The following is a 22,210-nucleotide window of genomic DNA, read 5'->3' as shown; positions in this document are numbered from 1 at the left end:
CCTCCCCATCTGAGACTCAACTTCCTTATCTAGAGATTGGGTGGGCTCCAAGGCCCTGTCCATCTTCATCAGTCATGATTCCATGCTTTGGGGTGGTCGTCTCCTCTGATCACCCAACAGGAGCAGAGGAGGGAGAGCGAGGCAGGGGGGATGGAAGTGGGAAAGGGCCAGGGGAGAAAGAGAGGGAGCCAGAGGAGTGGCCCGCAGATGGGCCAGCGGTGGGGCCTTGGGCCCATCAAAGCAGTCCCTCCACCTGCCTGCTGCAGGTGCTCACACCTGTGTCCTTGGAGGGCAGCTAGAAGGGGGCAGTGACCCAGCAATTCCACTCCTGGGTATACGCCCAAAAGAACTGAGGCAGAGACTCAGACAGATGTCGGTATACCCACGTCCACAGCAGCATTGACCACAGTAGCCAAAAGTGTCCCTGGATCTGTCAATGGATAAACAAAATGCAGTCTCTGCATGCAGTGATTACCCAGCTCTGGTCTCTGTACGCAGTGGAATATTACCCAGCTTTAAAGAGGAAGGCCACTCTGATGCTCGCTACAACGTGGATGAACCTGGGGACCATGCTAAGTGAAACGAGCCCGTCACAAGGAAGGAAACACAGTGGGATTCCACTCTCAGGGGGTCCCTAGGGTAGCCAAATTCAGAGACAGGAAGCAGAGTGGTGTTGTCTGAGGGGAGGGCGGATGGGAGGTGTTTGAGGAGTACAGAGTCTTAGTTTACCATAATTTAACAAACAACGAGGAGCAGCAGGGAGGCAGGAGGAGGGAGGGGCTGGGCCTTGACCATGCACGTGGCCCTGAGGCTCTCAGGTGTGTGGGTCTCTGGAGACCTTAGATAGTCACACAGGGAGAGTCTCAGCAGCACCACCTGTGCCCCAGCCTCAGCTGTGACCTCACACCCCTGCTATGGCAAGATGGGAATGTGGGACCCACAGATGAGAGAGTGACTTTGGGAAAGGGATGAAGCTGGGAGTTGGAGGTGGAGGAGAGCAGATCCTGGAAGAGCCCTGACTCCGCCTGCCTCTGCTTGAGCCCAGGCGCCTTTCCCTCCTCAGAAGCAGGAACAAGCCTGCCCTGCCCTCCGGACACATCCCAGCAAGGCCCCAGGCCTGTGGTCGCACTGGGCCTGACAGCCAGGCAGCACGGCGCCTTTCGCCTCCTGCTCCCACATCAACACGTCGCTGCCAACCGATGGTGTGCCGAGGGTGCCAGGTTTCCCAGGGTCCTCTGACCAACCTGAGGGACTCCATCTACTTTGCAAAGGAGAAACTGAGGCAGGGAGAGGAAAACAATGGCTCAGTATCAGCAGATGAGCTAAAGAACCCAGATGCCAGCTACCTGGGTGGCCACGCTTCCTGTCTGAACGAGAGGGATGAGGTCCCATGTGGGCAGGATGCCTCCGGACAGGTTGGTGGGTCGGCAAGGGTCTCCTGAGTCCAGTGGGACTCGGTTGCTGGGCTGGGACCCTGCCTGAGGGCTGGACTGCTCCGTCCAGGACATGGGCAGAAGCGAAAGCCTCTCTGTCCCCTGCACGATTCTCACTGAGGCTTGTGCCGAGCTCTCTAATGAGTCCTGATTACCGGTGGCCCCACAAAGGCCTAGTTTGCATATAAAAAGGTTGGCAGCACCGAGAGTAAGTTCATTAATAATAATTGGAGAGGCCCAGGGCTGGGCTGGGCACATTTTCCTCTAGTGGCTGTTGACTGACCCCAGAGTCCCTCCTAATTGAAATGTAAAATGGCAATTTTTCCCCAGGCAACAAGGCATGGAGAGATCATTCCACCACCCTGCCCTTTCCTCGCTCCAGCCGCCAGGATTCTGACCTGCTCCTTGCTGAGATTCCAGATGCAAAAATTGCCCACAGATCAGACAGTGGTGGGACACTTCAGAGACACTCCCACACTCATTCCCGCCTGGACCCCGAGTTCTGTCCACAGTCCAGGGCACCCAGACCTCTGGACCACAGAGCCCGGCTGGGGCGCCGTGTGACCGAGGGCAAGTCTGGCGTCCTGCTCGCTTCAGAGTCTTAAAACACGCTCGTACCATTGCTTGGCTTAACCATGCACGGGAATTAAAAACTCCCCGCGAATGTCCATTTTGGGTGATTCCATGAACTATCACATGTGAAGTGTTGGCACAGAGTGAGCGCGCGTTCAACAGACGTTTTCCCTCATCTTTCCCCCAGCCCAGACTGCATCGCCCTCGTCTGTCCCTTTTCCCACGCGATTTGCAAAGGACCCATCTCCCTCAGTCCTTTCGTGAGCTTTTCCATAAACACCCAGCAGTTCCCGCTTTCCCACTGTCCAGCCTCTTCCACATCCTGCATCAAGCCTGCCTAACCTCAACAGCTCCACGTGCCCCGAACACGGGGGGCACAGGAAGGGAAGAGACGTCCCAGTTCCGGCCACTGCTCCTGTAACGGCAGCCTCCTCTTCTGGGAGGTGACATCTGCCAACGGGAAAGAACTCAAACTCTGTAAAATAATTTAAAGAGGTTTATTCCAAGTATGAGGACCATGGCCCGAAGCCATGCCCGAGAAGCCTTGAGTAAGTGGATTCACCGTGGTTGGGTTACAGTTCGGTTTTACACATTTTAGGGAGAAGGAATTACATGTAAAGTCATAAATCAATACATGGAAGGCATACACTGGTTTGGCCCAAAAAGGCAGGACATCTCAAAAGGGTGCATTACGGGTTATAAGTGGGTTTAAAGATTCTTTGATGTATAATTGGTTAAAGAAATGAGGCTTTGTTTAAAGGCTTGGAATGTTTTAAGTTAAGATCAGGAAGTCTGCTAATCAGAGGCAACACTGGACACACACCCAGACTCAAGTGATCTGTTAAGTAAACTGCAGTGTGGTTCAAGCCCTGCCCTGTGTAGCCCTAGGCCTGTTAAGGAGTTACAAGGGAATCTCCAAGAAGGGAAGGGGGCATCGTGGTCAGCATCTCAGCTTTAGGGTATTTCTGGGATCCCCTTGGCCAAGAGGGGATCCATTCTGTCAGCTGGAGGGCTTAAGGTTTTATTTTAGTTCACACGTCCTGAAGCTGTGTGCCCATCCCCAAGCTGTATGCTTGGAGACAGATACGCCAGCCAACCACGTGGACTTGGGCAAGCACCTCGAACCCTCTGGGTCTCTGCACCCATGAAATGATGCGGCTGGTTTAGACTAGATGACTTTTATGGTCCCTAGGATGGTGTGCCTTAAGAAATATACATTTGGTCTTTGTCCCTGGCTGCTGGCACAATGCTTCTAAAACCCATGGAATTTTCTGAGTGATTGAGGTGAGAGGAGCATCTTTTGTTTTTCATAATAAGCCCATTCCAACTACCCCAGAGTTCAGGCTGATGTGGAGGAGGGCATGCTGCCAGCACTTCAGCACCCACCCTCCTCTGGGGAAGGGAGAGGGGCTGGAGATTGAGTTAAATCACCAATGGCCAATGATTTAATCACTCAAATGAACCTCCATAAAAACCCTAAATGAAGGGGGTTGAGAGCTCCCAGGTTGGCGTCCTGCCTGGAGAGGGCATGGGAGCTCTGTGCCCCTCCGCCAAACCTGGTCCCGTGCACCCCTTTCTCTCCCTGTTCATCTGCCTTCTTTGTAATAAACCAGTAGATGTGAGTAAATTTATAGCCGGTTAGTCAGAAGTGCAAATGACAATCCCAGAGTGGAGATTAGTGTCTGAAGTGGGGGGCAGCCTTGGGGGTCTGAGCCCTTTAACTTGTGGGATCCGATGCTAACTAACTCCATGGAGAGAAAGCATCAGAATTGAATTGCACTGTAAGCTACCCAGGTGGTGTCTGCAATGAATTGGAAATCGCTCCATGTGGAAAAGCCCACACACGTGGTGTCGTAAGTGTGAAGTATAGAGAAGAACAGTTTGTTTTCTTTTAGTCCCAGTTCCATTATCAACCCAAGAGATAACCTGGGATACACCATTATATAATCTTTTTGAAGCTCAGTTTTCCCATCTGTCAAATAGGAATAACAATACCTGTCCAAGTAGCCCGAAAGGTGGTATTTAAAATACCAACCAACTGAGGGGTTAGGGGAGGGGGGGTTTTGTGGGGAAGGTGGGCCTCCTGGAGGTGGCTATTTACCTGCCGGTAGGGACATATTTTAATATTTTAATGATGGGTACATTGCAACCTGGTGTGGACATCCATTTGGGCATAGCTCTGGGAGGCAGCACGGGATTATGGTTCTAGTTAACACGGGTAACTCAGTACAGGGATTCAGTCCAGGGCACATCCCACCACCTCCGTCACCTTACATGTATTTTCCCTTGTGCTATATTGTTCAATAGCACCACACGTGTACGTGATCACGTGTACATGTTCCAGATGGAGGAACTAAGGACGTCAGAGACCTCACTCCGTCCCCACAATAAAGATGAGCACAATATTTTCGCCCAATCATCTTGTTGACTTTTCTCCACGAATGATTATCTAGCCTCCATGCAAAGCTCCTCCAATACGTACTTCCCTGTTCTTTTCAAGGAGGCTGTTTCTCTGAACTCTCATTAGAAGGGGCCAGCTCTTGGAGGATGGAAACACCTGTATTTAACAAGATTATTTGGAGACAAATGCGTATCATAAAAACTGGGCTCCCCTGGAGGCTGTTTTGCCTGTGGCTGCATTCTGCAGCTGTGAGGATGGACTGGGGGTCTGGATTGGCAATGGCGGTGGCTCGTCACTCAGGAAGTGGCTCCAGCACACTCCAGGTCAACCGTTCAGCACACGTTTGGTCTCCACTTACATGCACACAAAATAAAGATCGCACTGCTAATTGCAGAGAGCAGGAACACAACGCCGAAGTATGGGAGTGAGAAAGATGCCTTTCTATCTAGCATGTCTAGGATGTCAGTGACTGCTTTATACAGAGGTTTCATTGCATATTTAAATAATTGAACAAGGACATAAAGAATGTGGCATAGCTGAGAGAGAAAAGGCTGCCTTTGGGGCGGGTGCTGCCTGGGGAAGGGGGTGCAAGGCCTGTGAATTTACAGCCCCCAGTGTGCTTACAAGATGAGGGCTCTAATTCTCCTATTGCTACAGCAAGATTGGGGGAACTGGAGCTCCAGGGGAGAGCAGGACCTGGGGGCAGCTAAGGAAGAAGTGATTTACAGGTCACCCCTCCCCCCCCAAGTCACCTCAGCCCTCATCAATTCCAAAGACAAGCCAGTCCTAGCCCCAACCACCCCCAAAATTTACACTCACCTGCTCAGAACCACGGTGCCCAATACGAAAATGTAACGCACCATATATTTTCTTGCTGTTTCTCAAGTTTATAATGCCATTAGCATGATCTACGATGGGCTGGTTTACAGAGAGCAAAGTAATAATACAAAAAGGAAATACCCATAACCTTAAGGGGGGGAGGGGCAGATGAGATTGATGGAAAGTGCGGTTGTCTGGAGAAATGGCAGCCAAGTAATTGAATACCTGGAGTGGGGAGCGGTGCATGGGTGGGCAGCAAGCTCTTTAGCCGGATTTAGCTTTGTTTTCCCACAGGAGGATGAAAGGCATGGCAGGGTGGTTTTGTTCCTTTAGGTGGGATCCCAGGAATGCCTCCCCTGCAAGAAGGGACATGGCATCGCTGACCAGGCAGTCTGGCGATTTCCCTCCAGAGTCCAGCTGGGGGCAAATGCCCGTGGTCTGCCCCTGTTTCCCAGCACAGGGCTTATTTCGGCACCAGGGACAAGCTGCGGTCCAGAAGCTAGGACATTCCCGGCCTTGCCAGGGCTTCAGCCCTGGAGAGGACTTGACCCTTAGGACAGCAGATTCTAAGATACGAGTCCTGGCTCCAGATTTCTTTTCAGGGGACTTGGGGTAGGAGGAGATGTTGGGAGAAGCTTTCAAACACAGCTTTGTAAATCAAATAGAATTCATTTTGCCTCCTCTGATCTTACAACTATGCTCTGGAGTGAGCTCGCTGGTTGAACTTCAAGAGGAGAGGCATTGCTGGGAGCCTCTGGGAGCCTGTGCACCTGTGGGCCAGATGTGCGTCGCCTTCCTAGCAAAGCCCGTCCAGTCTGGTGCCTAGAGAACAGAGTTCCAGCAGCTTCTACTTTGCTTTTCAGTTTAGATGAAAAGCAAAATAGTCCACTGAGGACACATTCTTGCCAATGGATTTTCTTTTCCATAGAAGTGTGTCTTTGTTCCCCAAGAATCACCATTATTAAGTGGGTGGGCCTCATGGGGAGTTCAGGTCAGTCTGTGGAGGAGCAGGGGATTCCAAAGCCACTTGGGGACCAGTGGCTCCTCCACCTTGGCAGAGATGTGGGCGTGGCTGTTCATGGCTGCCCCAGTGAAAGGCCACTCTGGTGGGGAGCAAGCAGCAGCCTCAGATGATACTGGGAGAATGGGACTGACGGCAGGGAGACTCTGTCACCTTGTTTCAGTCTCACCTCCCCTCTCGTCCCCCTCTTCTAACTGGCACCCAGGCTCTGGTAGCTGATCTGAAAACCCAGGGCTCTTACCACGATGCCATCATCAACTGAAACAAAATCATTCCTTGTAACTAGAATATAGTTACTATAAATGACATATGTTATTGGAATTCTATTTCTAATAATTGTAATTATGCTGGGATAATTGCCATTAATATAATAATAACAACGATCGACCAGTTCTCTGTTCCAGACCAATAACCTCACCTGAACAACCTCTTTGTTCAGGAAAAAAAAGGAGGTCATTCAACAGCCCCGGCAGCAGTCAACAAAGCCAGTGCTGAAATGGAAGACGCCCAGATGAAAGCATTCCTGGGTATGCAAGATGGTGCTGCGCAGATGAAAGCCACCTGGCAGCCTCATGCGTAGCTAATAAAAGGACATTGTCTGTATCCCTCCACTCAAAGGGGGAAAGGAAATGAAACTCCAGCCACTTCCAGAAGAATCTCTGGGGCCTGGCATACCTTCATTCCAAGAGGGTGGGTCTCGGCCTGGCTGTCCAGGGGAGCTGCAGGCCTGGGGGGTATGGGTCACCCTGTTGGGTGTAACTGGTAGACCCAAGCCTTGACACTGACCCTGTAAGAACATTTCTGGGGCATGGATTGCTCCTAGGTGCTTCCCAGCTTGTTTCTACTTATAATTACAGAACTTTAGCAAGCATGTAGACCAATGGCTCCATTTTACAAACTTTTAACTGCAGATCTGCAGAGATCTGGTTCACCTTTAAACCTCTCACAATGCCTTGAGCATGGGCAGTGCTCGGGGAGTGAAGAATGAACAGCTACATCACAGCCAAACTTCAGAGTATCGTACCATGAATAGGCCTTTCTCCTGGAGTGGCAAGAGGACACTCCAGGACTAAAGGCTTCCACAAAATCACCTCCCAATTGTGCAGTTTTCTTTTTCACCCCTTATTCCTGCTACTCTCTCTTCCTAGAGATATATACAATCTTGCTCCACATAACGATGTTTGGGTCAACGACGGGTTGTATATATGATGGTGGTCCCATAAGTTTATAATACCATATTTTTACCCTACCTGTTCTATTAATATTTTTAGATACACAAATACCTACCATGTGCTATGGCTGTCCACAGCCCTCAGTACAGCAACATGCTGTACAGGTGTGTAGCCCAGGAGCAATAGGCTACACTGTGTGGCCTAGGTGTGTGGTAGGCCATGCCGTGCAGGTTTGTGTAAATACAGTCTACGATGTTTGCAAGACAAAATTGTCTAACGATGCATTTCAAAGAACATATCCCTGTTGTTGAGCAACACATGACTATATATATAACACTAAAATACATGTATACATATAATGTAAAAATACAAAAAGCAAAACAACAACATAAAAAAAATCATCATACTTCCATTAGCAGCTGGGGACTTTGTTTTGAGTTCTGAGGACAATGACCTCCCTCTACTCAAAATGGCTAAGTCAGTCCATAGTCCACAAGTATTTATTCACTTATTTCCTCTGCTACCTTCACTAGGAAGATGCCACCACAACCATCCCCATGAGTGGTCAACTCCGGCTTCTCCTCCAAGCTCACATTCAAAGTGGCCCCGGGTAGAACTCGACCTCCACTCCTGCACCAGAAGCACAGGCTGAGAGCTTCCTTCACTCAGAATAAACAAATGCCCCAGGTGCAGAGGAGCCGAACGAAGTGTATGCCATGTGACAGTGTGATAGGGAGGCTTGGGCGGTTCCACGTTACACCGAGTCTGTCACGGCCACAGCCGGCCCGGCTCACACAGCACAGCCCACATGTGATGCAAAGGATTGAACAGCAGCGGCAGTGGGTTAGTCCAGCTCTGCGCCCCTCCGTGGGCCACGATTTTCTAGGCCAGTTCCTTTCGTGGGGGCCGTGGGATGCTGCGACTCCCCCGCAGCCTTAGCCAGGGTCAGGTAGAGGGGGGTGCCGTGCCTGGCTTGCAGTCTGGGTACCTGAAAGCATCGTTCTTCTACAGGGGTCCCTGCATTGCCCTGGGAACCAGGGTGGGCTCCTATTGTATTCTCTCCTAGCTCTTCTTTCCCTCCTGAGCAGAAGATGCAAGCTCCTTTTGTACATTTAAAAGAAATTTAGTACAAGAGGAGCAAACAAGAAAGAAAAAGTAGAAATTTAAAAACCTCCTTCAAGGTGATTAAATGATTAGAGGCCTTTGAAATCTACCAGATAGCTCAATTGTGTTTGCTTTCATTTTATTCTCGGGCCTCTCTGCACATAAAACGTCTGCCAGATACACCAGTCTGGAGAGCTGGAGAGAAGCTAAAAACCATTTGTCTGAACTCCCAGCAAGTTATTTGCAGGTTTCAGACCAAAACAAAAAGAGGATTCTTCCTAGAACCCTGCTCCCGGCCCTGGTGGGTCAACCTGCCCCAAGACAAAGGCCTGGCTGGGATGGTGCAGGCTTTATCAGCATTTGCATGCCAAGGGGACACCCTCGGCTGTCCGACCCACATCGCTCTTAGTACCTTGAGGTCCATGTTGTCTTTGATTCATAAACATGAGATTCACACTCCTACTTGAAAACCAAGATGTAACCCCTTCCCCCAATTTCCCTATAAAGGGACAGTCTAGGGTTGGGTCTCTTTTCCTGGCTGTGAATCTAGAGTAGCCATTTCCAGCCAGGACAGACCCTGCTGTAGAGGGATAGGGTCCACGTCCGAGGCTTCCACAGTCTCTTCCTGTTTCTGGCAGGGAACTCGATGGGAGTCGAGACAAAGTTTTTTGGCCTTTCTCTGGCTTTCCCGACTAGTATGTGTGGCAAAGGTTTAAGTGTGGAGAGTCCCAAGAATAAAATGAAATCCAAACAGTTGCACCTATCTGAAGTGTTTCCAAGGTCCCCAACCACTTCCTTAGCCCGATGGGAGTGTTCCCATTTCTGCTGTCCTGTTTGCTCCCTGGCCCTCCACTCAATCCGGATCGTTCTCTCCCCTGACGACTTCCCCACTCCTGGCCTTCACCTCTAAGATGAATTGCTCTGCCCACTCTCCACCTGTGGAACTCCGGCCCAGCCATCCGGGCCCGGGCTAAATGGGATCTGGGGCTGGGTTTTCTGATGGCTAAGTACGGTGCCATCATCTCCCCCTGCACCGGAGGAGCCCAGTGCAGCAGGGGTCAGCATGGGGTGTGTACCGATCTTCCCTTTCAGCCTCAGGTATCAGGCAGCTTCCCTCCTGCCGTGAGGGTTTGGCCAGGGGTAGGCTTCCTAGTGGGGCACGAGGGTGGGAAGGGAGTGAAGGCCCTGGATGGGCCTGTCTGTCCTCTCCATGCCCCTTGCTTCCTGCACCGGGACGCCCCCTGCTCTCACAGCTGTGGGGCTTGCCACAGGGTCACAGGACCCGTGTGGGTGTGTGAAGGGAGCTGGAAGGTACATCCAAGTCTGGGGCTGGGGTGGAGATGCTGGAGCTTGTTGTGTTCAATGTTGCCTGAGAGTGCAAGAAACACTGATGTTTGGACAACAGCAGACTTTTCCCGAAGTGTTTTCATGCCTGTTATTTTTGAAGTCCTTGCACACAACCTTGCATTCTAGGAGAGGTCACAGCATTGGCGGAATGTGTTTTTACTATGGTGATGAAGAGTTTTCAAGGAGAAGAATAAAAATTAGGAAGGAATAGAAAGACAACATCTTAACCTTGGAGCCAAACTCTATCTCTGTGATTTACCAAACTGGACCAAGCCTCACAATCATCTGGAAGGCTTGTTAAAGCCCAAACTGCTGGGCCCACCTGCAGAGTTTCTCACCCAGTTGGTCTGGGGTGGAGCAGAAGACTGCCTTTCTAGCAAGTTCTCAGCTGATGTGGACGCTGCTGGCCTGGGAACCACACTTTGAGAACCACTGCTCTGGTTCCTAAGTTGACCCGTCCTTTCATTCTATTTCTCTCTCTCTCTTTTATTCAGTTTCCTCATCCTTGGTCCCAGACCTTCTCTGTAAACTGCTCGAGGAAGAGCTGAGGAGCCTGCACGCAGTCCTGCTGTGCACTCACAGTTATTTCCAGGACACACCAACACACCCACTCTCTGGAATTATTCCAGAACTCCCCTGGCGTGTGCAGGATCCTCCCAGGCTGGAGGGACCTGACATACATCTGTGTCTGTAACTGAACTTCCAGGGCTGGCCCGAACCCCTGGTCCCAGCACAGACCTTGGCTTGTTTGCTGCTTTCACGAGTGGTCCCGTAAGAGCCAGGGCCGGGGAGGAAGGGTGTGGTTCTACGGGGTTTTCCTTTGGTTTCTCCGCTTAAGGAAAGGCCTCCTGTATACACCCCGTGCCCACAGTAAGTGGCACTCACCACTGGCTGGCGGGGACCTACCTCAGGCAGCTTCACTCGGCCCTCCTGGAAGGAGCAGGTCTTGGGGTCGTGGGTGCAGACATGCCTGTATTTACACCAGTGGCAGCGGTATGGGCTCTCCACACAGGACAGGCACCTGGGCAAAGGGAAGGAACCTGGGTGAGCTCAAAGCAGAGGATCTAAGCCTCTAGGGTCTAGCAAAACATTTTTAATATTCAGAGAAACCACCTCAAATGCTCAGGAAGAGCAGATCTTGTACAAATCCATCCCTGTACTCCCAAGTCCTCAGGAAGCTGAGAGTCTCTGGCCACCTCCCTTCCCCATATGTAGCAGACAACTCTGGTCCTCCAGGGCCTAGCGAGCCCCTCCCACCCCCACAGGATGACATCCTCCTTGCCGAAGAGGGAACAATAAGGTCTGAAATAGAGGGGCTTGCTGGAGAGACCGTTAGCATTGGGGCAAACAAAAAATCAGGTTTTAATTCAAATTGACTCTGGGTCTGAGCTGTCAGGGGCCCATGTGGACCCACCCTGGCAGAGGAAGGCACTGAGGCTGCTCAGGACAATGGGCTCCTCCACAGGGAGCAAGCCCGCCTGCCCTTGACCCCCAGGAAACAAAGGCTCCTTTATAAGAGCTTTGCATTGCTTAGAAACCCAGCATGGTTCCCTTTTCCCCAAAGTTCAGATGTCTCTCTACACAGGCTAAGCCCTTCAGGGTGGCCAGGTCCACTGTCCCCACATGGGTTTGGTGCTTTGGCCACGAACAGGCCACGCCCTCCCCACACACTGTCCCTCCACCTGGAGTCCGACTGCTCCCTGCCTCCACCTGGCCGCCTCCCTGACCAAGGCAGAGCTGCGCACCCTGGCCCTTCTCCCACGCAGCTCTTGCTGATGGCTCTGGGACAGCACTGGCCTTGTGGCATTAACCTCACTATTAACTTCCGGCCCCTCCACTGGGCCGTAAACCCCTGGGGGCAGGGATGGAGTCTCTGAGTTGTATTCACGTTTGACTCCTCCGCATCTATGAGTAACACACTGCCTTGCACATAGCGGATGCTTAAAGTCATTTTATGGACTGAATGGATGCTTCACACGTGGTTTCACCTACCTACTCTGCCTCCTCAGAGGGGCAGGCGGGGAGGGAGAGGTTAGGCCACCACGTGGCAGAGCCAGGAGCCGCTGCGTGACCAGAGGCAGGAAGAGAATCACACTGTTGAAGCCACTTATTTTTGGCTGGGAGGGTGGGATGGCTCCTTACTTGGGGCCCAAAGAGAGCTAAGCTCTGGACTCACAGCTGCCATCATCAGATCTACGAATCCTAAAATTTCACCAACCCAGAGCCCCAACATGTCTGTGGTCACGTGAGCCACCCATCCTGCACGACAGGAGAGCAGAGCCGTGTGCTAAAGCAAGCAGGCTTTGGAGATGAGGTCACAGCAGTGCCGAGGCAACAGGCCAGAGGCGACTCTGAATGCTGCTGTCCTCAGAACGGCCCTTTTAACCCTCATGGCCGTCCTGGGCGGTGGGCAGAGCTGGTATTCAGGGCTGGCAGCCAGCACAGTGTCCCAGCCAGTGACTGCTCCTGCCACACCAGCTGTTGAACATTTGTGTGACAGCTTGGAAGAAGCGCCACTGTTTCCCTGCTGACAGAGGACACTGGGCGCAGGACGGACAAGGTTCCCGGCTAGCCTGACTCCAGAGCCTGAGCCTCTGCCCTCCACGCCTGCTGTTGGAAGGTGGATGCTTGGGTCACACGAAGCTGGAGGCAGAGCCAGGTTCCTGACCCCCAGCCAGAGCCCGCCCACTCGGCACCCTTCTGCCTCCCGCGGCCCCACCAGCCTGTGTCCTGGCCCAGCCTGCAGGGCTGTGAAGAGCTGAGCACCAGGGGACTTGTGAGACCACCTGCCCTCCCCTGGACACACTTGGGGGCTTCTCTCCCCACTCAGACCCCTCCTCTCCTCTGACCGTGGTGCTAGTCGCTCTGCTCTTCAGGTGAGATGTGCCACCCCCGACAGAGGGCGGAAATGGATTCAGGTTAGGAACGTGTATCCCAGAGAGGAGGAAGGGGCTAGGGATGTGCAGCACCCACCCCTTGGGTTCTCCTCTCTGTTCTTTCCATTCTCTTTACATTAACCTGGGGGCACCAGAGGAGAGGGCCTATCTCCTTCCTCCACATGGTGGCTCTTGGGGACAGCAATGTGGTCTTATTTCTGGACGAACCCAGACCCCAGGAGCAGGGAGCAGAGCGAGGCCGGGACACTTACGAATTGTGAACACTGCAGTTGTAGAAGACAAAGCTGGTGCTGGCGAAGGTCATGCCCGTCTCCTTGGATTTGAGCTGCAGCTGCACGACATGGTGATCCCCTGCAAGGCAGAGCCGGCGAGAGGTCAGGGGAGGCCCTGGCCCATGCCAGGGGGCCCCCGACAGTGATGCACCTGGCAAAGGGAGCCCGCTCCCGGGAGGCTCTCGGCTGCACCAGGGCTCTGATGCAGCAGGGCCCCGTCCCAGGACAACTCCGAGAGCAGCTGCAGACGGCAGTTCTAGCCTCTCCCCCACCACACTGTATCACTTGTGGCCCCCAATTGCTCATCTCCCCCACGCGCGCACACACACACGCTCACTCTGACAGGTACTCAAATGTGCATTCATAACATGATGTCCTTGCCAGACTCGCAGAATTACAAATACACACACTGGTTCACAACCAGGGAGACACAGATATGTAGACTCTTAGCAATGCTGCTACAAACTACGCACGTGGTTTTGCGTGTATATGTATGTGTGTGTACATATGAGCTCATTCCCCTGTTCTGTAAAGGCAGACCCTGTTCTGCCACCACTCCTCCGGGGGCTCAGGGCTCCACTGAGGCAGGAGACCCTGGGACCCCCAGCTGGCGCCAGGGAGGAGCTGGAGCCCATGTTTAATTCACAGCCCTGACCCCAGGCCCCCACTTCCAGCCTTGTTCTCTGCCATCCCTGAGAGCCTCATTAATCAATCATCTCTGAACAAATGTGACAAGCCCACATGGGAGGGACAACATGTGATCAATCTGCCCAGGCCGGGCTGTCCCTTGCCAGTGTCAAGCCTGTCCACTCCTGTCCTCCCCAGTGCAGACGGCCACCAACAACAGGTAGCTCTGGGGAGACAGGTGAGTGTGGGGTGGGGGAGACAGGGGTCCGTCAGAGACCCGGCTGTGTGGCCTCCTGTCCTGATGAACCTCCCTCCTCCACTGCCTGCAAGGCCAACTCCAGTGGGCTGAACTTGACTGTGTGCTCTGCTGCTGGCCTGTCCCGCCCCATCCCACCCTCTCTGCAGCTGCTCCTCACCCAGGAGGAGGTGGAGTCTTGGATGCAGGCCTGGGGCTGAGACAGGCTGCAGCGGTCAGTTCCAAGGGCAGTGGAGGGAGAACACACCCCCTTCTCCTGTAACACACCCGCCAACCCACGCACCTTCCTCGGCACCCCCCGTCCTTAGGTCCCCTCTATCCCCTGTATCTGTCCTGAGTTCTCCTCATTCAGGCAGGGAAGGACGTGCCACCCCGCTTTGCCTCCTGGGCCCGCTCACCGTTCTCTGTGAGGATCCGGGGCATCTCCGTGGCGGCGGGGGAGTAGCACTGGATCTGATTGCCCACCACCAGCCCATCCATCTCTGACAGGTCCTCAAAGGTGCAGTTGACGCCAGCCGACAGTTCCGGGACATTGTACGTCTCCAGGACCAGCTGGGAACAGCCGGGCAGGGGGAGAGGAGGAGGAGGGTGAAACGGGCAAAGGAAGGGTGCAGAATACAGAGAGAAAGAGGGAGAGTGAGAGAGATCACAGGGAAAGAAGAGACAGACAAGCACGAGGCAGTATTAGCGCGGGGAAGAGGCCCCGTTTATCACAGGAGCGTGCAGAGGTTGGGGTGAGATATAAAGGACACCACATTAGAATCTGAGCACATTTGGCCCCAGGAAGCAGGAACGTTTAGGGGATTTCTGTGGTGAGAGAACACGGGCAGGGCTCAGGTCTTCCTGGCCGAGTTCCTCTTCCATTATCCCTGGTTCCAGAAAAGTGGCAACACCCACCACCAAGTGCCCGGTGCCAGGACTTGGGCGCCATCCTTGCCCCTTTCTCCCTCTGCACATAGGTCTTTCTCATTTCATAGACCACGATGCTGTTCCCAACACGCGTTTTACATTTTTGATCATTTTAGGAGACAGTGTTCCCTGTCTTTCTACTCATTATGAGTAGAGCCTCTTCTCCAATGTTCCTGTCCCTGTCCCTGTCCCCTGTTGCATCCCCAGGGACGCTTCCTCTTTAACACCCCGCCCTGCTCTAGAGCTGCTCTTGCAGGCCAGGCTCGCCCGGCCCTCACCTGGGGCTCAGGTGCCTTCTGGTGAGGAGAGAGCTCTCCCTGCAACCCTGCCCCTACCCACCCCCCCTTACCAGCACGTTGTACTGAGAGACAGAGATGTTGCTGGGGTGGACCGTCAGCCGCACACACTGCTTCATCTCCGAGGCAAACCTGCGGGGCTCCCTGGACCTCTCGCAGCGTTCCTTCCGCGTGCACCTGGGAAGGACACAGCGCGGGTTACCCAGGGGATGGCCATGTGGTCCAGGGTGGGGCCGACACTGAAGTCAGGCATTTCGGGCAGCTCCCAGGACATGGCCAAACTCAGCGTGCCCAGAGCTGGCCTTTTGGTTTCCCTCCTCAAGCCTGCTCCTCTCCATCCTGGCCACGCTTGGAAAGATGGTACAACAGCTCCAACCACCTCTTGCCAAACACGGAAACTCGGGAGGCATCCTAACTCCCCTCGTCCCGGGAATCCCACATCACACAGTTCTGCCTATTCCTGCCCTCCGCCCCTCCGCACTTAGGCCGCCGGGGACGCGTTCTCTCCATCCGCACAGAACACACTATTTCAGACTTCCTGGCCCTCAAACAGGCCGGTTCTTCTCCCTGGACTCCCCTCCCCCACTTCTCCACCTGTCCTACCTTCCCTTCCAGACACGCTCTGCCACCAGGCACCTGCAGTCCCTCCTGCCCACCCCGGGAAACGCATGGCCCCATTGCACTCTGGAGTTTCCTACAGTCTGGAACTTCTTAGATTGTATGACATTTATCGGGCTAAGTACAGCCCTCTCCTTCTAAGTGTGAGCTTCTCAAAAGCAGCCGCCGATTTATTTTGGAATCCCCTCAGGTAGGCGGACGGGAGGGAGGGAAGGAAGGATCAGAGGAGCAGAGTGCAGAGGTTAAAAGCACACTCTGGATCACAATCCCGGCTCTCTGGCACAGAGCAACTGCTATCTGAGGTTTGCTGTTATTGTTTAATGTCCTGTGCTGTACGGAGTGTACCGTGTCACAGGTGGACCACATCAGTGTGACCTGGGATCATGCAGTCCTAGTGGAGGACGGCTTGTGAAAGTTGCACATAAAGAATGTGGACCTCACCCAGATGCACACATCGCATGAGGTCACTGCAGGGGCGTACCTGAGTTTTGGGGAACAGTACTTAATCCAAATCAGATGAACTTTGTGACCACAGAGCTTCACGGAGTAGCCCTGATTCGGAAACTTTGGGTGGCTGATTCTGCTGTGGGGTGGGGGCAATCTGGGTCCTGGGAGGGACAAGCTAAGATACAGTGGCACCTGTCCTCAGTTGGTGGCCTCTTTGGGTTAAAGAGAAAAGATGTTGCAGAGGAAGCAAGATGCCAGGAGCTGCTGTGCTTTAGTAGGAAACAGGGATGTGGACCCCACCTGGGGAGGGACATGTGAGGAGGGAACATCTCTCTCAGGAAGCAGACAGGTGTGGCATGGGGCAAGGACACGACACGAGGGAGGGGAAGCACTTGGACACCCTGAGCTGCTCTTGGGGTCACTCTCAGGCTCGGGAGAAAGCTGTGGGTGTCTTTCCTCGCGTGCTCAGCCACAGCAGGAAGGGTAGCCTGAGAGTCTGAGACAAGAATTTAGCAAAGAAGGAGAAATCCCTGAAGGCCACGGACTAAAAGCTGCCTCCCCAAGGATAAGGGGAGACACGGGGACAAAGCAGGGGACCTCCAAGTAGATCGTGTGTGCAATGCGAAAGCGAAACGCAGTCCTGAGGAACGCAACCACAGCTATGAGTCACAAGTGCTTGTCAGGCACTGTGATACGGGGTTCAGATTTCACGTCATTTAAGTCTCACAGCAGCGCCCTGACAAGCCCCACCTCACAGGTCAGGAAACTGCAGAAGAGGATGAGTAGGTCAGTCACCTGACGTCACCAGCTAGCCAGAGAGAGTCAGTGTTGGGACACAGATGCACAACTAAACCCATTTTTCTCGCCTTTCTGGTGCCCCCTCTGTGTCTTTCGGACAACTTAAACATTTCCCCTCCATCTTTTCCTCTAGGCTACCACTATTTCTGCTTTCCACTAGGAAGCACTTTGAATGATATTGTGACTTGCTGGACAAAGATAAATTCTCTAGAGTGTTTCTAAGAAACCCCGTCCCAGGAGTGAAGGGTCAGACACGAGTCTGGTCACCCCCGTGGCACTCCCTGGCTGCTCTAGCTGACCGATGGCTACAGGAGCGTCTGCCTAGAAGACTTGGAAGTTAATTTACCAGGCCAGATTCTCTGCAAGGACTCCATTACCTTCAGCCATTAAGCTAATGTTATGGACTTTTCCAGAGTGTCTGCACTGACATCGCTATTAATAGTGTTATTACTCCCATTAACAGCAGATCCAGAGAGCTAGTACAGGCTTAAATTATTCACTGACGCCCAAACTTTGAAGTTCCTATTTCCAAGAGCAATCAGTGGGTCTGAAAAATGTCTTTGATTAAATTATGAAAAGGGGGGGTGGAAATGGAGCTGTTTCCAGGCTAAACATCACCTGGGGTTACCAAATAGAGATTCAGATAGCAAAGACAGAACTCTCTCTCTCTTCTGGGGAAGGGGCCGATACAAGGTGCTTGGTTGGGGGATCAATGCAGAACACGTTCTACCTGTATTGTTGCTGCTTCCAAAGTTCACGTGGCTGCATCTCACCACTGCTCCTGGGAGCCGCAAAGTAACCACCCATCTCCTTCTCCCAAATTTAGGTCTCACAGGGAAGCCACCTATAGTTTACAATTTTAAACATCCTGTCTAACTGTATAATCTTGGGCAGGTTACTTAACCCCTTTTGGTGCCTCAGTTTTCTTATTTATAAAATGGGTACAAAATAGCGCCTACCTAATAGGGTTATGAGGCTTAAAGGAGATGAGGTGAGTAAAGCATTTAGAAGAGGGCATAGCTCATAGTAAGCCCTCAATAAATGTTAGCCAGTATCGTCACCCCTTCTCTGACGTCCTCATTCGACCCCTCCAAACAGGAGCTGATGCAGAAACACAGATCTTCTCCCGGACTGGCCCACGGGACAAATCAAAGATAAAAGAAAGGCAAGGCTGCAGCAGTTTTCCTCTTAATGAAGGAGAAGGATAGCCCAGAGGCCAGGAGGGAGACAAGAGGGAGAGGATGGTCCGGGCTGTAGCTCTGTTTTCTTAACAGCTGTCAAAGGGTATTGAGAACTCAGTTATCTTAGTGGAAAGTCAAGTTTAAGGTCAGAGCCAGGGATGTTTTGACATTTCTACTATCCTTCAGGGTCTGTGAGGGTGGAGGCTGCAAATGTCCAAAAGCACAGACAATTGACCTTAAATGTGATAGGATAATGGAAGGGGAAGAATGAATTCTTTCTGATTTCCTACGGGGGCTGTCAAGGGACTGCCTCCTGCTTTTCTAGGACTGTGATTTCCCGGCAGCCCAGGCGAGAGCTGGGAACTGTGCAAAGGGTTCCTTCCTGGCTCCTGGGGGGGGAGGGGGGCTTACATGTTTCCTTCCAAGGGGATCCCAGTACTTCCTAAAGGATGTCCCTCAACTGTAGGGGTACCCTTGAAGTGGAAGGAAGTTCCTGTTTCATCCATTCCCCAGGTAGGAAAAATGGAACATATATGGATTCCGAAAGTGCATGCTATGTGACTTTGAGTTTTCAGACATTTGTCTTTGCCACCACCATTGTCACGCCTGCCCCAAACACAGACCTGCAGACGGCCAGCAGGAAGCAGGCCCCATGAAGACACACCCGACCCCAGGGTTGGAGTCTGCCCTGCTAACCTCCTCCTAGCTTCCCTCCTCAACCCACTTCCCCTGCAGTTCGGCTCCTCCAGCCCCAGATCAGAGGTGCTAAAAGTCCTTCGGGAGAAAGGCCCTGGGCCCCTGCAAAGGGTTATTATTCAAGTCAGTGGTTCCAATGAGATTATCCTCTCTAATGAAGCAGCTACCTCTGCCCTCCCCTAAGCCTGAACTTTCACTGCTGGAGAATTCCCAGCCAAGTGGAAAATTAGAAGGGAAAGGAATGGAGAAAGGAAGGGGGAGACGGAGAGGGAGAGGGAGAGGGGTGGTGATTAAGTTCTCTAGATATTAATTCCTAAATACAGTCATAGAAAAATTAACTCCCAGTGCTGCTGACCGGGCAAACAGATTTCAATTTGGAAACGGGGCCGGGAGTCTGGCCTGGACGAGCCTCCCAGCTGCAGGGGTCATCGCTGGTCTGTCTCCCCAGCCCCTCCAGCAAGCAAGAGGCAGGCTCGGATGCCAGAACCCGCTCCTTACTTCTCCCCAGCCCTTCACATTTCACACTGGCTGTGGCTGTGCTTGGAGTGCACGCACCATTCGGGGAATCCACGCTTAGAACGTGAGGAGACTGAAAAAGAATGGGGGGTAAGGGCCTTTCCAAATACACCCAATAGAAAAGTTAGGAGAATTTAGGGTGTCCGCTCCACTAGGAGATCATGCCTACTCTTCGGCCATTGTCGTCACATCTGGGCTCCCCAAAAAGTGAAGAGACTGGATTTCCTAATTCGTTATCCTTGCCCTCTTTGGGAATGACCACAGAAATGGGCAGATGCATGTGTGTGGCGGGGAGGAAGGCGAACCAGATAGCACAGGGAACCCTTCTAGGCAGGTGGGTGTGTGAGAGGTTTCTTACAGGAAGGGGTAGACCAGGTGAGTCCTTTCAATGTCATGATTCTAGGATCCAGGGACTGACACTCGGGTCTCATGGAAGTCTAAGTGTTTAGGTTGCTTTAGCTAAATGGTTAAGATAAATCCCAAGATAGGAAGCCTGAGGTTATAGTATGAGTTTCCCTCTGCCACCAGCTGCTGCAACTGAATACACCACCCCTTTATCATCTTGAAAGATCCAAAGTCAACCTGAGCAGCACCTGGTATTGGATTCATCCATGCCTCCTGCAAGAGGAGGGCACAGGACTTAACAGGACCCGGCAGGTGCAGGGCTCTAGTGGAGGCCCAGGAACTTTCTGGGCTTGTGTAGCAATGAGGGGTCCTGTCCCACCATGACTGGCTCACACACTGGGCTGCTGCCTGCACCGAGAAGCCAACCTGGGTTGCAGGTTGGATTCTTGCCTTAGTTTCCTTTCAGCCACACTGTGAACGAACAGTCTCTTGAACACAAACCTTAGAGGTGGTAGGTAAAAGGGACCTAGAGAGGTTCCTTTTTTCCAAGAAACCAAATTACATTTACCAGTTGCCGAAAGAGAAAGTGAAGTGGGCTCTTGTCTCTCCTGTCTTCATCGATAGATAGCGCTGTTTGGACCTATTTGTTTCTGCTAAGGTTGAGGAAAGGCTAGGAAAGAGGGGAGTGGAGCGGAGCAGAAGTGGAGGGAGAGGGAGGGAGGGATGGCAGGAGAAGATGGGAAGAGAGGAGGAAAGAGCAAAGGCACATCACGGCAGGCTAATCCATTCTCTTTCTATCTAGGCGGTGACAAGGAGAATGCTGCTTATTACCTGAGACACATTCCGACAATTATTCCAATTGTTTCTGACCTACGTCACACTACACTTTATCCAACAACCCAGTGTATTCATGTCTGTTAATGTCACCAGGTCCAGCAGGCTTGGTGCAGGGAAGCACTTTCCTCTGTGCAAGCTGGGTCACTCCATGCCACGTGGCCCAGTGTGGCAGGATCAGACGAAATCTGTGACTGCTAGAATATGGGTGTGTACATCTGGACTTAAGCCTCGGAGGGAGCCTGGCTCCTCACAGTGTCCCCAGGGAGCCAAGTGATCAGACTGGGAGGGGTGCTGAGAGCCTGCGTGGGCCACAGGGCTTTCTAGTTCATATGGGAAGATGGCACTTCGGCTTACATCCTTTGGTTATGAAGCAGGTGTTACGCGTGTGTGTGTTCAGGCACGAGCGAGGCAGAGGCTGAGAGAGAAGGAAGTTCCCTCAAGTCATACTGTGTATCTGCTGGGCCACGGAGGGAAAGATTCAGATATACTAGCATCTGGTCTGTGACTCTTCCCTTTGGACAAGAGGCTGGTGACATTTTGGCAAAGAATCAAGGATGACCACAGCATAGACCACAAAGAGTTTGCTGGCAGAAGTGGCATAGCCATTCCTCATGACTGTGTAGACCTTGTGCAAACAGCCCTGGGAGAGCACATTGACTTAGCAGGTGAGTATTAAGCAGCCCTCGGATATAGGCTAAAAAGAAGAAAACAAGGTACTGGGTCCAACCCCAGTGTCTGCTCCCACAGTCACGGTCCTCTGGGCTGCTTCAGGCACGAGCACCTGTCCCGTTCCAGGCCCAGCAAGGGGGCTCGCACATCCCCTCCTTCAATTCTCACAGCGTGGCTGTAGGTGGCTCTTTTTGTTTTCATTCAGAGCGGTGACTGGTCTGGCCATGCAGGTTCTCAGCCGCAGCCCGTCCTTCTGCTCAGGGGAGCAGGACCTTGCTTTCTTCTCCGCCATCTCGGCAGATCCTACACAGAAGGCCAGCCGTGAACCCTGACAAGTAACCCGTGCCGCCCACCCAGAGGAGGGCATTCCTCCAACGGGAGAAATCTAGAAAGAGGCAGGGTTGTCAGGGACAAGAGGGACACTTCATAAGGCTGATCTTATCCTTCCCCTGTGATGTCTTGGGTTACATGCGCCTCCCAGGAGTGACGCTGATGACTTTTCTCAAGAAAGGTAAAGTCTGGGCCAATCGATGTGGCTCAGTCTGCCAGGCGGGATCCTGTTACCTGCTGAGGACGAGACAGGCTCCTTTGCCCGGGCACGGAGCCTTTGTGGGTGCTGGGAGGGGGGTGGTCCTGGGCACAGAGAGGCTGGGGACCTGCCAAGCCTGGTCGTCAGAGGCAACATGACCGGGACAGGAGACAGCTGTCGGGCAGAGGCAGACTGGGCTTGCAGCTTCCCTTTATCTTCACCCGAGTCAGAAACAGGTCAGCCCAGGTGTAAGGTGAGGCCCTGTTTTTGAGCACAAGGCTCAAAACTCATGGTCAAATCAATGCCCAGTGTTGTTGAAGCTGCCGTTGCCATGAGAAATGGGCAGGCCCGGGGGCCGGGGCAGGGGGCTGCAAAGGACAGCAACAGGGCGACCCTCTGTGCTCCTGGGTTGGCAGGTGAGTGCTCTGTGCCAACTGAGAGTAGCAG

The 22,210-nt window shown here is 52.8% G+C and overlaps 1 protein-coding gene across 1 annotated transcript in view; it reads right to left on the bottom strand.

Moving 5' to 3' along the window:
- PLXNA4 (plexin A4) overlaps window positions 1-22,210 on the bottom strand; it is a 345,855-nt gene that overhangs the window by 78,494 nt on the left and 245,151 nt on the right. The window contains exons 5-8 of the mRNA XM_045564696.1: window positions 15,181-15,304; window positions 14,321-14,474; window positions 13,019-13,118; window positions 10,777-10,891 (exon numbers count right to left, since the gene is read on the bottom strand). Of these exons, the coding sequence (XP_045420652.1) occupies window positions 10,777-10,891; window positions 13,019-13,118; window positions 14,321-14,474; window positions 15,181-15,304 (493 nt within the window). The remainder of the gene's footprint in view (window positions 1-10,776; window positions 10,892-13,018; window positions 13,119-14,320; window positions 14,475-15,180; window positions 15,305-22,210) is intronic.

Source organism: Lemur catta, chromosome 11, assembly GCF_020740605.2.
Source record: "Lemur catta isolate mLemCat1 chromosome 11, mLemCat1.pri, whole genome shotgun sequence".
Lineage (NCBI taxonomy): Eukaryota > Metazoa > Chordata > Mammalia > Primates > Lemuridae > Lemur > Lemur catta.
The sequence above is the reverse complement of the archived record's forward strand: the minus strand, read 5'-3'. Positions and strand labels throughout refer to the sequence as shown.